Source organism: Tachyglossus aculeatus, chromosome X2 (genome assembly GCF_015852505.1).
Source record: "Tachyglossus aculeatus isolate mTacAcu1 chromosome X2, mTacAcu1.pri, whole genome shotgun sequence".
Taxonomy (NCBI): Eukaryota; Metazoa; Chordata; class Mammalia; order Monotremata; family Tachyglossidae; genus Tachyglossus; species Tachyglossus aculeatus.
In genome coordinates, this window is record NC_052100.1 from 10,401,575 (window position 1) to 10,417,099 (window position 15,525).

The 15,525-nt window shown below is 52.1% G+C and overlaps 3 protein-coding genes across 3 annotated transcripts; 1 reads left to right on the forward strand and 2 right to left on the reverse strand.

Annotated features, from left to right (window-relative positions):
- Positions 1 to 12: 12 nt before the first annotated feature.
- RNASEH2A (ribonuclease H2 subunit A) lies at positions 13 to 4,922 on the reverse strand. The gene is made up of 8 exons (XM_038771257.1): positions 4,700 to 4,922; positions 4,466 to 4,537; positions 3,341 to 3,467; positions 3,120 to 3,207; positions 2,838 to 2,975; positions 1,289 to 1,376; positions 732 to 855; positions 13 to 341 (listed from the first exon to the last, which is right to left on the reverse strand). Exons 1-8 carry the CDS (start codon positions 4,824 to 4,826, stop codon positions 194 to 196), a joined length of 912 nt encoding a protein of 303 aa, XP_038627185.1. The 5' UTR covers positions 4,827 to 4,922; the 3' UTR covers positions 13 to 193.
- A 1,753-nt stretch (positions 4,923 to 6,675) lies between these two features.
- On the reverse strand, positions 6,676 to 7,371 carry THSD8 (thrombospondin type 1 domain containing 8). Its single transcript, XM_038770550.1, has 2 exons — positions 7,176 to 7,371; positions 6,676 to 6,927 (listed from the first exon to the last, which is right to left on the reverse strand). The coding sequence occupies exons 1-2, from the start codon at positions 7,294 to 7,296 to the stop codon at positions 6,728 to 6,730; spliced, it is 321 nt and encodes a 106-aa protein (XP_038626478.1). The 5' UTR covers positions 7,297 to 7,371; the 3' UTR covers positions 6,676 to 6,727.
- A 317-nt stretch (positions 7,372 to 7,688) lies between these two features.
- Positions 7,689 to 11,383, forward strand: PRDX2 (peroxiredoxin 2). The gene is made up of 6 exons (XM_038771005.1): positions 7,689 to 7,773; positions 8,695 to 8,799; positions 9,255 to 9,408; positions 10,090 to 10,212; positions 10,601 to 10,731; positions 11,071 to 11,383. Exons 2-6 carry the CDS (start codon positions 8,697 to 8,699, stop codon positions 11,154 to 11,156), a joined length of 597 nt encoding a protein of 198 aa, XP_038626933.1. The 5' UTR covers positions 7,689 to 7,773; positions 8,695 to 8,696; the 3' UTR covers positions 11,157 to 11,383.
- The last annotated feature ends 4,142 nt before the right edge of the window (positions 11,384 to 15,525 follow it).

The following is a 15,525-nucleotide window of genomic DNA, read 5'->3' on the forward strand; positions in this document are numbered from 1 at the left end:
TCCACTTCCCCCTCAAAGCCAGCTGCCCAGCAGGACAGTGGAAATCCACACCCTCTGCACTCACATATGCAGGGGCCAGCTGGATTATTTTTGTATTTCTTCTCCCCACTTTGTTACACAATGAACCCACGAGATTGGAAGGTTGGGAAAGGGCTCCTCTCTCTCCCACTTCCAGAGGGGAGAAACTCAGCCCCTATAGGTTAGTGATGATCTCCAGTCTACGTTCATGGAAGAAACGGTGAGGCTGGCGCTGGGCAGGACCATCTCTGCGAGCAAAGAAGGCGAGCAGGGAGTGGGTGCCCTTTCTTGACGAAGCCCCCTCCTCCTCCTCTGCATCCTCCCTATATTGTGGGGGGGAGATGGAAGAATAGGAACTGAGGTGAGGAATTTGCCCACCTCCCGCCACCCATTTACCCCTTGAAACAAATGGACTGAATTGCAGTAAGGGCCCTGGTAGCCCTCGTCCTACCACCCACTTTACAGAGATCCCCTCCCAGGTCCATCCCTCCCGCCCCCCGCCTGTGCCTTGGGCCACCCCAAATCTTTCCCCAACAGCACTTACTCCCTTCCTCCTTATGGCCAATGCAGGCCTGTCCCTGCTGGGAGGCTCCCTCTGCCCCTGATGGCCCCCACCCCCTCAGTTTCCTGACATGCCACCTTGTAGGGGCCTCTAGTTCCCCTCTACTTCTCTTTCCTCTCCTGCCCCTCCCCCCACACCCATATGCACACACCAGCGCACAGGCACTGCCTCGCGGTCTAGGATGGTTTGGGCCGTGCTCCAGCTGAATCGCACAAACTGTGGGAAGCCAAAGACGGGGTCCAGGTTCCGGGACAGCCACTCCTTGGTCTTGGGATCTGCGTGGGGGTGGAAGAAAAGCCACAGGAGGCGCAATGAAGAGCTAACGACTTCACCTGTTCCAATTCTAACTAAAAAAGAGGGCCTGGCCAGAAGCCGGAGCCGTGATGAGGCTCCCGCCACAGTCCAGGCCCCAACTACTGTCCATGTTTGTGGAATGAGTATGAGTTGCTGCCCTCTCAGTTTTCCTCTTCCTCTAAATTCAGCCTTATGCTCAAAATGAAAAGTTGTCACGCTTAGGTGATACCGGTCTCTGGCTCGCTGACCCGCTCCGGCTAAGCCCTCACTCTGCAGCTCAGCCCCTGGAGCCCTCTCGTGGCCACACCGCAGTACAGCACCCTCTCCACCTCTTCCAACAATTAGCCCCGATTTAGGCAACAAGGGTTGGGTGTTGGGTGTCCTTAAGACAGGGGGATTAGGGCGAGCTAATACCATTGGGGTAGCCAGAGCCATAGTCCATGTTTCCATCCCCTAAATCCTCCAGGAACCGCCAGTTCTTCACCACCAGGTCACGGGCCACCTGCAGAACAGTGGGGAGAAGGCAAATTGACATGACACTCCCAGGCAACTCCTGCTTAGGCCTAAAAGTAATAATAATAATAATGATGATGGTTTTTGTTAAGCACTTACTATGTGCAAAGCACTGTTCTAAGCGCTGGGGGGATACAAGGTGATCAGGTTGTCCCACGTGGGGCTCACAGTCTTAATCCCCATTTTGCAGATGAGGGAACTGAGGCCCAGAGAAGTTAAGTGACTTGCCCAAGGTCACACAGCTGACAAGTGGCGGAGCTGGGATTTGAACCCATGACCTCTGACTCCAAAGCCCGGGCTCTTTCCACTGAGCCACGCTGCTGTAGGGCCCTCACCCAGGCTGGAGTTGGATAATTGATGCTTATGGTACTTGATAAGTGCTTACTGTTAACTAAGCACTGTTCTAAGTGCTGGGGTGGCCACGAGATCATCAGGTCGGACACAATCCCCGTCTCACATGAGGTTCACAGTCAAAGGGGTATGCGGCGGCTATTAGAGCCCCATCCAGGCCAAGTCAAGCAAACACAAAGCCAAACTCATTCAGGTCAGGATCTGATCCACTCAACCCCTCAGGCACCGCCCCCCCCCCCCTTCTCCACTGCTGATAATAATAATAATGATGGTATTTGTTAAGCGCTTACTATGTGCAAAGCACTTTTCTAAGTGCTGGGGGGATACAAGGTGATCAGGTTGTCCCACGGGAGGCTCACAGTCTTAATCCCCATTTTCCAGATGAGGTAACAGGCACAGAGAAGCTAAGCGACTTGCCCAAAGTCACACAGCTGACAACTGGCACATTTGAACCCATGACCTCTGACTCCAAAGCCCAGGCTCTTTTCCACTGAGCCACGCTGATACTTTCAGGTACCAGGATATGCAGTGTGCCAGCTAGAGCTCTCTAAGACTGGATGTGATCCAGGCCTCACACCCAAGAGGCAGCTGCACATTTGCGGTGTTTTTCGGACATACCCCATTGTTCGCTGGGCTGCTGAGATTCAACTTCCAGTGACCTGTAGGCATAGCTACCCATGTGCAGTAGCACCCTATAAGTCAGTCAATCATATTTACTGAGTCCTTACTATGTGCAAAGCACTGTACCAAGTGCTTGGGAGAGTACAACATAACAATAAACAGATATTCCCTGCCCACAATGAGCTTACAGTCTAGAGGGGGAGACAGATATTAATACACTACAGATATGTACATTTCTGGGCCAGTTTACACCCAGCCTTAATGCAGAGACTGGAGTCTAGGATTCAGCTCAGGCCAAGCCAAGCATGAGCAGGGACTGAGGCAGGGCACTATGGTTAGGTTGGGCATTACTAGCCTGGGCAGGGTCTAGTGGGCACTTGTGGGATCCTAAATGCTCTTTCTCCCTCTCCTTCCCCTTCACTCCCCCACCCAACCACCACCACCCACCATCAAGGGCTCAGTTTCAATCAGGTCTGACCTTTGCACAGATACTGGCGGCGCTGACCACAGGGAAGAGGGCATCAGCTTTGGGTTTCACAGTCACTTCCAGCTCTGGAAATCGCTGCTTCAGCTTCTCTTGGTACTTCTCAGCTGGGCCCACTGTGTCCACAAACACCTGTAAGGCAGACCTTGCCCTGAGATCTCAACCAACCCAGGGTGTCACCTCAACCCCGGCTGGGTATTGGGATGAGCAGGGAGCTGGGAATGGGAAAGGAAGAAGATGCTAATGTGTGGGATTCTCCCTTCCCCCGAGGCTCACCTGGGTGACTCGCACCCCCATGTCCAGGGCATGCTGAACCAGTGCCATGGCAGTGTCATGGGATAGGGCATTCAGGTTATACTTGGCCCTAGAATAGAGGAGATGGTCCAGTTAACTTCCTCTTGGAAGCAGGTCTTCACGGGGAAGTTTGACCTCCACACCTCAGGCCAGTTTGGCTTGAGAGAGGCATCTCCAGGAAAGACCCTTCTGCCCCCACTTACCGTCGCTGCATGCTGGTGGAGATGAGATTGGGGGATAGCACTTCCAGGGCCCAGCCGACAAACTCTCGGGCTGCATCCAGCTTCCCAAAGAGCCGCTCACGCTCTGATTCCGTCAGGGTTTTCGAGTCTGTCGGATGGAGGAGGGGACGGGGAGCCCAGGAACACCCATCACCCCATGCTAGGGGCTCTCCGCTCTCCAAAAACTTGTGAGCTCCCCATCCCAGGGTGGGTTTTTCCAATATTTACCTTTTCCTACCTCCCGGGGATATCGTAAGACCAAAAATGAGATACACAGTGAGAGTCCTTTGGGAATAAAAGCGCTATATAAAACCACAGCACTACTACTACTAATAAGAATGGTATATGTTAAGCGCTTACTATGTGCCAGGCACTGTACTAAGCACTGGGATGGATACAAGCAAATCAGATTGGACACAGTCCCTGTCCCATGGGGAGCTCACAGTTTTGATCCCCATTTTACAAATGAGGGAACTGAGGAGCACAGAAGTTAAGTGATTTGCCCAAGGTCACCCGGTAGACAAGTGGTGGGCCAGGGATTAGAACTCGTGACCTTTTGACTCCCAGGATCATCATCATCATCATCATCAATCGTATTTATTGAGTGCTTACTGTGTGCAGAGCACTGTACTACGCGCTTGGGAAGTACAAGTTGGCAACATACAGAGACAGTCCCTACCCAACAGAGGGCTCACAGTCTAAACGGGGGAGACAGAGAACAAAACCAAACATACTAACAAAATAAAATAGAATAGATATGTACAAGTAAAATAAATAGAGTAATATATATGTACATACATATATACAGGTGCTGTGGGGAAGGGAAGGAGGTAAGACGAGGGGATGGAGAGGGGGACGAGGGGAAGAGGAAGGAAGGGGCTCAGTCTGGGAAGGCCTCCTGGAGGAGGTGAGCTCTCAGTAGGGCCTTGAAGGGAGGAAGAGAGCTAGCTTGGCGGGTGGGCAGAGGGAGGGCATTCCAGGCCCGGGGGATGACGTGGGCCGGGGGTCGTTGGCGGGACAGGCGAGAACGAGGTACGGTACGAGGATCCCGTGGCTGGAGTCATTGCGGGAGTTTAGGGAGGGATTCTGGCCAAAGGTTCGACTCACCTGCTACCTTCAGTGCCGTGAGATCCCCCTGACGGGACAGGGGGCAGAAGCAGATGCCATACACCATAGGGCCTGGGGAGAGGAGAGAAGCCGAGTCGGATTTCCAGACTTACTCGCCACGCCCCCTCCTTCCTCTCTTCCTCTTCTTCTCTCCCACTCCGAGCTATCCCTTCCCCGGCGACATGCATCCCCCCCACCAACACGCTCCACCCATGGGCCACATTCTCCCCTCACCCAGCACGGGCCCCCGGCCGGCCTCATCGATGCCCAGGCAGCACTCCTCGGTCCGGCAGAGCTCCGGGATGGGCGAGCTCAAACGGCGGCTGCCCGTGTTGTCCCGCTGGAAATCCCCGAGGTCCATGGTCCAGCCGCCCTGTACTGGGTACACTCCCGGAGAGGGTCAAGATCGACACCGAAACCGAAATTCCACCGCGCCCGTTGCGCTGCAGTTACGCGTTTCCTTAGCGCGCACACTGGCCTCGATGCTTCATCCTGCTTAGCCAATCCCGAGCCGGTCGCCCGCTCGCACGGCCTGCTGGGAAATGTAGTTCTTTTCAAAGGATCCGTGCGAAACAGATTCCCAGCTGTAGTATCCGTTTCGGGCCCCCGGTGTTGTCGCTCTGGCCGGATTAACGTGCTGCCTGTTACCCTCCGGGGCCTTCCTACCTGGCCTAGTGGAAAGGGAGTCACAGGGCATGGGTTCCAATGCGGCCTCCGCCACATGTCAGCTGCGTGGGCACTTCACTTCTCTGGGCCTCAGTTACCTCATCTGTAAAATGAGGATTAAGATTGTGAGCCCATGTGGGATAGGGGCTGTGCCTGACCCGACTACCTTGTCTCTACTCCAGCTCTTAGAACAGTGCTTGGCACATAGTAAGCACTTAACAAATACCACAGATATTATTATTATTATTATTATTACTTTCCAGGGCACCGGGGAAGTTTGGGGGTCCAGGAGTTGACACCTGTTTTTGCAAGCAAAGGGATGTGAGAAAGGGGGAAACTGAGCCACTGATACTTGTCCAGGGCAACCTTAAAGAGGAAAATCCTTGGGTCCCATCCACTCTAACCCACTTTCTAGTCTGCCCTCACCCTTACCCTACACTCTGGCCCAGCCCCCAGAGATACTAAGACTTCAAAAACCCAGAGTGTTTCAGAAGCAGCATGGCCAAGTGGCAAGAGCATGGGCTTGGAAGTCAGAGGATGTGGGTTCTAATCCTGCTGCTATCACTTTGCTGTGTGACCTTGGGTAAATCACTTAACCACACTGTGCCTCAGTTACCTCATCTGTAAAATGGGGATTAAGACTGTGAGCCACAGCTGGGACAGAGACTATGTCCAACCTGATTACCTTGCATCTACCTCAGCACTTAGAAGAGTGCTTGGAACATAGTAAGCATTTAACAAATACCGTAATCATTTATTCAATTTGGAGAAGTAGCATGGCCTAGTTGATAGAGCTCGGGCTTGGGAGTCAGAAGGACCTGGGTTGTAATCTTGGCTCTGCCACATGCCTACAGTATGACCTTGGATGAGTCACTTAACTTCTCTGCCTCAGTTACCTCATCTGTAAAATGGGGATTAAGACTGTGAGCCCTATGAAGGATATGGACTATGTCCAACCTGATTACTTTGTATCTGCCCCAGGAGTGCCTGACACATGTCTCGTCTTATGCTGTCAAGTCCTCTCCGACCCATAGCGACGCCATGGACACATCTCTCTCAGAACGCCCCACCTCCATCTGCAATCGTTCTGGTAGTGGGTCCATAGAGTTTCCTTGGTAAAAATAGGAAAGTGCTTTTCGTATTTTTCCATGTAGTCCGTGGTAGAATCCTGGGAACTCTCCAGGTGCGACCTTGGGAGGGAAACTGACATATAGTAAGCACTTAACAAATACCATTTAAAAAAACAAACAAAAAAAACCTGTGGTAGTGCAAGACCTCAGGCCCACCTGAATGTGCCTTTCCCTTCCCAGATTCATTCTGCCAGTGGTGAGTGGGCGCTTACTCAAGAAGTTAAACTCGATGGGCCTACAGGGGTAGAACTAAAGTTGATGGGCCTACGGGGGTAGATGGCAGGAACACTTAACCAGTTCACACGAGAATAAAATGAATAGTTGTTACAATGATTAAGAATGACGTGTAGAAAATAATAACAAATGGATACTAATAATCCCTTTCCGGAATGGTCCCCAGGGGAACCAGTTGTTTAATTGTCCTTCCCTCTTCGGATCTCAGCCGTGCAAGTTTCTCCAGCTGGGCTCAAGCCCTCCGGCCACAATGACGTCGGGAGCAGTGCGGGCAGTCAGTGTGGGTACAGGGCAGGTGCTGAAGGAAGGTGTCCTTGTCTAGGAACACAGGGCCCATGCCGGTCTCTACCATCTTCCTGCTCCGCTGCTGTTGGCCCAGGGCACAAAAGCACCCCCAGAGCCCCCAGGGGCCGAACATCACGTCCTTAGCCTCTGCGGGGAGGAACCCGGAGGGAGAGTTGCAGAACCCATTCATCATGGGAGGAAAAGGAGAGGAAGGGTAACCCCTGGAGAAGCCCTCCCAGGCTTCTCCCCACCTAAATTTCCCACCGAGTGGCAGGAAGGGGCCAGTGGGGGAAGTTTCCCAATGACTTGGGATTCTGCCTATTTTAGAGCAACAGCTGGTTGGAAGATTCTTGGGGAAAGAGCTGGGGAAATTCGGGGACAACGGGACCTCTTACCTGGCTCCCTCCCCCAGGGATAACCCCTGGGGCTATGGTCCCCGTAATAATGATAATCCTGAGGTAGGCAGGCTGGGGGCAGCAAGAACAGTATCAGCAACTGTCCCACCAGCGCGGCCATCGCCCTAGACTTGCGGTCCTCCAACCGCACCCGCTCCCCAGGTCTCTGATCTCGCAGCCTTCAAATGACAAAAACCCCACCCTTGGGTACCCGAGCCGCGGGTTGCGGCTTCGGGAGAGGGGAGGGAAGAACATGGAGGGGACTGTACCAACCCGGGAGTCCTGGGGGGCAACTCAGGGGAGGCAATTCCATTTCAGTCCCTCTTTCCCTCCTCCCGACTCCCCCCTGATCACGTAGCCCCCTATCCTGCTTCTGTCCTCCTTTTTCCTCCCCGCTTCGCGGGGCTTCCCGGGTGCAGGACCCCTTTTCTCCGTGCACTCTCCCTCTCCCCCCACTCAACGTTCAATGGTTCAGGCCGAGGACGGATATAAAAGCAGTCGGCGCCACCACTCAATGCGCCGTTTGTTTGGTCGTTGGCGACGTTGGTTTGTTTTGGGACGTGTCCCTACTAAGCGAGGAATCCAGCACTTTTCGCAGGTACAGCCCGGCCCTGGTCAGCTCTACTCGAGGAAGCAGGGGAGTTCGAGCTATTTTGGGTTTCCGTGCCCGGCTCCCGCCAGTAGTGACATCGGCACCGCTGCACGGGGGGACGCCTGGAGCTGCGGAATCACCGAAATTAGGCCCAAACTCCCCGCCCGACTCTCCTTCCTCCCACCACCCACTCCGTCTTTGTTCCCGGTGCGGAGGGAGGGAGAGAGAAGGGGAGGGGCGCAGCCCCATGGGCGGGAGGCGGGCCCGGGCTCCTCTCAGCTCGAAGCTCTTTTGTTTCCTCCCGCATAGTCCTTGAAGCGATCCGGTACTTTAGGGAGGGAAACTGAGGCCTAGAGAGAGGCGGGGGGGATGCGTCTCTCTTCTGTCTCCTACGGAGTCCTGATTCGTATCTCAAACCCGTCACTCCAGTTCCCTAGGGGCGTTGAAGTGACTGGGGGTGGGGACCCTGAGAGATCTCTCTGAGGTGCCCCACCGCCGACCCGGTCTTCGATCTGCCCCGATTGAGCAGGCCGAGGAATGTGGGGGAGGTGAAAGGGTCAAAGCCCATCCCCCCCAAACTGGAGGGGCAGAGGCCTGGCCAAGATCCGATGTCCTCTGTGCCCTATGGGCCCCGTGCCCCCAATCGGGCACTGTGTGGGCAGCTGGCGTATGCCGTCAAAGCAGGCAATCTCGCCTGAACTGTGGCATTTGAGAGAGGCGATGGGCAGGCAACATGACCTGCTTCTTTGTGCCGCCCAGTGGCTGGCTGGAATTGCTGCCATCGCTGACCCCTCTTGGCCTGGCTGCCAGGTGTTGGCCTGGTTTGGGAGACAACCCTCCCCCCCCCCGCCACCCCACCCCATGCATGGGGGCTGTGGCTGGGAGGACACAGTTAACCGAGAAGTGGGGGACACTCCCTGCTTTCAGAAATGGCCTCTGGGAACGCTCACATTGGCAAGCCAGCCCCTGACTTTCATGCAACAGCTGTGGTGGATGGACTCTTCAAAGAGGTCAAGCTGTCGGACTACAAAGGTGAGCCATTTGGAGACAAGGCGTGAATGGGGTTAACAGCAGGCCTGGCATCTAGACTTGACAATGGAAGGTGGTGGGTGGATGGGGTAGCAGGGCACAGTTCATTGACACCACTTCCCTCCCCTCCCCTGCATCTGGATCTTAGAGTTGGGGGGAAGCAAAGAGCTAGCTCTTGGGAGGCTTCATTGACAGCACCTGGGGAGCAGAAGCAAGTAGCACAATGCTTTCCTAGTCTTGACACTGCCAATCAATTGTGTTTATTGTGTGCAAAGCACTATACTAAGCGCTTGGGAGAGTACAACAGCCCACAGTGAGCTTACAGTCTAGAGGTCCAGGGGAGAAAGGAGGTTCTATCCTCAGTTCCAGACATTGTGGGGTCAGAGAGGGGGCTGATGTGTCAGTGGCCAGGGGCACCACTTCCTCCTAACCCTATTCTCCCTTTCTGTCGTTCCTAGGGAAGTACGTGGTCCTGTTCTTTTACCCATTGGACTTCACTTTCGTCTGCCCTACTGAGATCATTGCCTTCAGCGAGAATGCTAGTGCCTTCCGTCAGCTCAACTGTGAGGTGCTTGGTGTCTCTGTCGACTCCCAATTCACTCATTTGGCCTGGTGCGTCTTCCCCCTCTTCCTCCCCTCCCCCACCCCCTTCCCATTGAGGGTGTGGTGTGCCAAGGAGGCTGTGCATTTATCTCTCCTCCTCTACTTGCCTTATCACCTCACAGACCCATATGCTGGGGGGTAGGGCCCAAGTTCTGCCTGAATAATGTGCAACTGGTCCTGCCCTTGCTTCCTGCTGGGGGAAGAAGATGCTCTGATCTCCGTTTTGGGAGCTGGCCCCCTTCTAGTAGAGGTGCCAATATCCACATTGTTTGAACATTAATGTTAAAGTAAGAGAACTGTACTGACAAAGTGCTTACTATGGGCTAAACAGTGTAATAAGTGCTGGGGTAGATCCTGGATAATCAGATTGGATACAGCCCCTGCCCCACATGGGGCTCACAAGTCTAAAGACACTAAAGAACAAGACCTGGTTCTTGTCTGCAAGGAACCTGCAGCTTGAGGGAGGTAGGATAGACTCTAATAGATGAGCAAGCAAAGATATGAAACAATCCAAATATGCAGATATTTGTTACCACCATAAGTTTTGGGAGCAGATAATATTGTCTGGCTCCATTTCTCCCTGCCCCCCCCCCCCCCCCCCCAGATTTGAGTCACACCACTCTCTCTGGCTATGGTAGCAATTACAGGCCTTATTCCCCAGGATCCTGACTCTCTCCCTCCTCTCTCAAGGATCAACACCCCACGAAACACAGGGGGCCTAGGCACCATGAACATTCCTTTGCTGGCTGACCTGACCCACAGCATTGCCACTGACTATGGGGTGCTGAAGGAAGATGAAGGCATCGCCTACAGGTACCATGGGGGCATGGGTTTATGAGCAGTCTGGGCCTTTAAGTAGGGGCCCTCAACCTCTGGCCGTGGTAATCCCTAGCCTTAGGGCCCTGCTTCCCCTGGGGATAGATGGGGAGGGAACTTGCTGACCCTGAGAGTCTGAGCAGGGTTGAGTGTGACCTTCCTCTCCCTTGAAGTAGGTTTGGCCTTTTTGCCAGTGACTTCAGTGTTGGCTGAGTTTGTTTCCCTTCCCAAATTTGACACCTCTTCCATGTAGGTGATTAGGTGAGAGACTCCTAAGGCCAGAAGATCCTACATTTACACCCCCACGAGCAGGGTTCTTCCAAGTGTGTGTATTGGAGGGCGCAGGACTTAGAAACACATTCATCTCGCATCTCCCCCACTCCAGGGGCCTGTTCATCATTGACACCAAGGGCATCGTGCGGCAGATCACGATCAACGACCTGCCTGTTGGGCGTTCAGTGGAGGAAATCCTGAGACTTGTGCAAGCTTTCCAGTATACAGACAAACATGATGAGGGTAAGCCGGTCCCATCTCTCCTCCCTCCCAGCCCCAGGCTCCTCAGGGCCCCAGGTGGCAACTCCTGCCAGGAGCCAGGCCCCTGGGTCTGACCCTTGTTCTACAGCTGAGATTACTACTTGCAGGAGAGGAAGGGAACAGGGTTTGAGTAAAGAAGTGAGGCTGGTCATTATGACATTGATTAGTAAGCACTTAATATAATTAGGTGCTGAGCCCTGGGCTAGATAATCTGTTCTGAGATGGTCTGTCCCACGTGGGGCTTACCATCTAAGAAAGGGAGAGCAGAAAGTATCTCAACACCCCTAATGCCCTTTTGATTTTGCTCCCCCTGCCCTGCAGTGTGCCCAGCAGGCTGGAAGCCTGGAAGTGACACCATCAAGCCCAATGTGAAGGACAGCAAGGAATACTTCTCAAAGAACAACTAGCCACTCCCCTAAACTTGCACCAGCCAAGGCTGGCCACTCACTACTGAAGGAACCTCTGGAGTAATGTGAATGTGCAGGGCCAGACTCCTATTCCCCTCTTTTTTTTTTTTTTTTTCTCCCCCTCCAACCATAATCCTTCGCTGACCTTGGAGTTGAGGGTACCCACCCTCTTTGGTGCTAAGTAGAGGCGAACCTGTGCCCAATAAAAGCATCTAGAAAAGAAAGCAGCCTGTGCATCTGTATCATGTGTGGTTGGTCCTACCGCTCTGGGAATGGGGGTGGAGGGGGGGTTAAGGATGACAGAGTTGTCCATAGCTTCTCACTTGTCATCCAGTTTCCTGCCCCCTGCCACCAGAGTCAAAAGCTCGGGATGTGACAGTTGTGCTGTTCTCACTTGTTTCTGTTCCCTACCTCCAAAAAAAACAAAAACCCACCAAAAAAAAGTCTAAACCGGTCCCCTGACTTTTCTCTTTTCCCTTCAGCAGAAAGGGAGGCAGCAGCCCATGTAGCTTAAGGGTAGGAGTCACAGACAGCAAGAGCAGCTGGGTTCTAGTTCCACCTTTGATCCCTGGGAATAGGCCTGTTGTGACTCCTGTGCTTCAGTGACTTAAGCAGTAAAATGGGGTTAAGGCAAATCCCATGGACATCTTAAGAAAATTGATGGGGATGCTTTAGGGAAAATGAGTACAGTACAGACCCCAAGCCATGGCATGTGACTTCAGCCACTCCCCTCAAGTCCTCAATGCTATACAAGCAATTGTGAATATAGTGAACTCTGGGGCAAAAGCACTGTTAGGCATTTGGGAGAATACACTAGAATTAAAGTAATAATAATTATGGTATGTAAGTGTTTACTATATGCTAAGCACTGGGGTAGATACACGTTAATCAGGCTGGACATAGTCTCTGTCCCACATTGGGCTCACACTTTTAATCCCAATTTTTTACAGATGAGGTAACTGAGGCATAGAGAACTTAAGTGACTTGCCCAAGGTCCCACAGTAGGCAAGTGGTGGAGCCAGGATTAGAACCCATGATCTTCTGACTCCTATGCCTGTGCTGTATCCACTACACGAGGGTGAGGCATTAATGCATGTACGGTGAATCTCAACAGTCCACTGAGTTCCTTGTCCCCTTTCTCTTCTTTCCACCACCCTGGTGGTAACGTAAAGGGCAAAATGGATCAAACCTTAGTACTGTGCTCTGCACACAGTCACCCAAACACTAAATGCCTGGAGAAAGTACTGTAGAGTCGGTAGACATGAGGCCTGCCCCAAAATGAACTTATGGTCTAAAAGGGGAGATAGACATTAATTACAGATAGGGAAAGTAGTAGTAAGAATGTGGATATAAGCACTGTGGGGCTGGAGTGAGTATCAAAAGTGCTTAAGGAGTTCACAGTCAAGGGCATAGGTGATGCAGCTGGGAGGGTGAATAGGCAAAGGCCCCTTGGACATGTGGCTTCTTATTTATTTTTGAAAGGAAGGTTTTGAAGAGGGGAAGAGTGGTGGTCTGTCAGATATGAAGAGGGAGGGACTTCCAGGTCCAAGGAAGGGCTTAGGCAAGGGAGTTAGAGGGGATTGAGGAACAGAGAGTAGGTTGGTGTTAAATGGAAGTGCGTGGGCTGGGTGGTAGTTGGAAATCAGGTAAAGATCAGAGGGAGAGCTGATTGTCTTAAAACTGGTGAGGAGTATGCAGAGGTGGAGAGGCAGCCATTGGAGGTTTTTGAAGAATGAGATGTGGACTGAATGGTTTTTCAGAAAAATATTCCAGACAGCAAAGTGAAGTAGAGATTGGAGTGGGGATTGCATCAGCCTCCTTGCTGACCTTCCTGCCTCCTATAACTCCCCACTTCAATCCAAACTTCATCCTTCTGTAAAAAACATTCAGTCCATGTCTCCCCACTCCTCAAGAACCTCCAATGGTTGCCCACCCACCTCCATGTCAAAGAGAAATGCCTTACCATTGGCTTAAAACACTCAATTGCCTTGCCCCCTCATACCTTACCTTCCTTATTTCCTACTACAGTCCAGCCCACACACGTTGCTCTAATGCCAACCTACACACTGTACCTCGATCTTGTTGCTAACCCTTCGCTCGCTTCCTGCCTCTGGCCTAAAACTCTCTCCCTCTTCAAATCCAACAAAGGATCACTTTCCCCACCTTCAAAACCTTTATTAAAAGCACATCCCCTCCAAGAGGCCTTCCCTGCCTAAGACCTCATCTATTCTTTTTGCACTCCCTTCTGTGTCGCCCTTGCACTAGGTTTCACAGAACTTATGTACATACTTGTCATTAATTTACACTGTCTAGCTCCCCCTCTAGACCGTAAGCTTGTTGTGGGCAGGGAACATGTCTACCAAGTCTGTATTGTGCTCTCCCAAACACTTAGTAAAGTGCTTTGCACACACTAAGCACTCAAATACAATTGATTGACAGGAGGCCGGGAGGTCAGCGAGGAAGTTGGTGCAGTAGTCAAGGCAGGATAGCATAAGTGCTTGGGTCAACGTGGAAGCCGTTTGGATGGAGAGGAAAGGGTGGATTCTAGAAATGTTGTGAAAGTAGAGCTGATAGGACTTGGTGAAACTGAATGTAGGGGTTGAAAGACGAGTCAAGGATAATGCCAAGGTTACAGACGTGTGAGAATGAGGACAGTGATGCTGTCTGCAGTGATAGTCGGGGAGGGCAAGATAAGGAGTTCTGTTTTTGACATGTTACGTTTGAGGTGTCAGTGGGATATCCCAAGTAGAGATGCTCTGAAGGCAGGATGAAGTGCAAAGACAGGGAAAGGTCAGGGCTGGAGAAGTAGATTTAGGAGTCATCCACAAAGATGGCAGTTGGAAGTCATGGATAAGAAAGGACTGGGGGCGGAGGAAAATAAATGCTTGAACTTGGGCAGCTCTCCTTGAGAAGCAGCGTGGCCCAGGGGAAAGCGCACAGGCCTGGGAGTCAGAAGACCTGGGTTCTTATTCCAGCTCTTCCACATTCATTCATTCAATCATATTTATTGAGCGCTTACTGTGTGCAGAGCACTGTACTAAGCGCTTGACATGCCTGCTCTATGATCTTGGGCAAGTTATACAATGACTCTCTGCCTCAGTTTCCTGATCTGTAAAATGGGGATTCAATGCCTATCTTCCCACTAGACTGTGAGCCCTATGTGGGACAGAGACTGTGTCTGACCTGATTCGCTTGGACCTTCCTCATGTGCTTAGAACAGTGCCCGGCAGATATAAGTGCTTAACAAATATTAAAATTTTGATTATTGCTTCAGCCGTTGCAGGCATCATGTGCCACCAGCAGGGAGCAGCCCCCTCCACTAGAATGTAGGCCTCCTGGCCCGAGTTTAAGATGGTGAACTAGTCCTCCCTCCTTCTTTTCCCACTCAGCTTTCAGCAGCCAGGACCTGAGGGGAGGCAGCTCAGCATGAGGAGTAGGTAGAGGAAGGGGTTGTCTTACCTCCCGATCAAAATGATCTCAGCTGGTCCTGGTCCTGTGAGGAAGAAGCCCTACTCAACAGACCTTTAAGAATCAGTGTTATTTATTGAGTGCTTACTTTGTACAGAATGCTATACAAAGCAGTTGGGAGAGTACAGTAGAGTTGGTGGACATGATCCCTGCCTTTTAGGGGCTTACACTCTAATACAGGAGACAGACATTAAAATCAATTACAGGTAAGGAAAGGTTGGTGTGAAAATCAAAGTGCTTAAGGGATACGGACCCAAGAGCATAGGTAACACAGAAGGAGGGAGAATAGGGTGGGGACTTGAGAGTTTAGTCAGGGAAGGCTTCCTAAAGGAGGTGAGCTTTTAGGAGAGTTTTGAAGATGGGGAAAGTGGCGGGGGGTCTGTTGGATACGAAGCGGGAGAGAGCTCCAGGCAGGACATGAGAGATGGTGAGAGAGGAAATGGGCACAGTGAGTAGGTTGGCATTACAGCAGCAAAGTGTGCGGGCTGGGAGTAGTGGGAGATCAGTGAGGTAAGGTAGGAGGAAGAGAGCTGATTTGAGTTCCTTAAAGCTGATGGTAAGGACTTTCTGCTTGCTGCAGAGATGGATGGGCAACCAGTGGAGGTTCATGAGGAATGGGGAGAGAAATGCAAAGTGATTTTTTTTTTTTTTTGGAAATGTCATGCAGAGTGAAGTGTGGGACTGGAGAGGGGAGAGGACAGCCAGAGAGATCAGCGGGGAGGTTGATGTTGTCGAGATGGGGTATGACAAGTGCTTGGAGCAGCGTGGTGGAAGTTTGGATGAAGAGGAAGGGGTGAATTCTGGAGATGTTATGGAGAAAGAACCCCAGATATCCGTCCCCCCGCCCCCCTAACCTGGGGAAGCCCTTTCACATCAGTGATCTCATTTTATCCTAACAATA

Coding starts and splice junctions, on each gene's coding strand:
- RNASEH2A (XM_038771257.1), bottom strand. CDS start 4,826: ATGGACCTCGGGGATTTCCAGCGGGACAACACGGGCAGCCGCCGTTTG. Junction 2,976..3,119: donor TGGGGGTGCGAGTCACCCAG/GTGAGCCTCGGG, acceptor TCTGCCTTACAG/GTGTTTGTGGACACAGTGGG. Junction 1,377..2,837: donor CCGCCAGTATCTGTGCAAAG/GTCAGACCTGAT, acceptor ACTGTTCTGCAG/GTGGCCCGTGACCTGGTGGT.
- PRDX2 (XM_038771005.1), top strand. CDS start 8,697: ATGGCCTCTGGGAACGCTCACATTGGCAAGCCAGCCCCTGACTTTCAT. Junction 8,800..9,254: donor CAAGCTGTCGGACTACAAAG/GTGAGCCATTTG, acceptor TGTCGTTCCTAG/GGAAGTACGTGGTCCTGTTC. Junction 10,732..11,070: donor TACAGACAAACATGATGAGG/GTAAGCCGGTCC, acceptor CCTGCCCTGCAG/TGTGCCCAGCAGGCTGGAAG.
- THSD8 (XM_038770550.1), bottom strand. CDS start 7,296: ATGGCCGCGCTGGTGGGACAGTTGCTGATACTGTTCTTGCTGCCCCCA. Junction 6,928..7,175: donor TCCCTGGGGGAGGGAGCCAG/GTAAGAGGTCCC, acceptor TCCTCCCCGCAG/AGGCTAAGGACGTGATGTTC.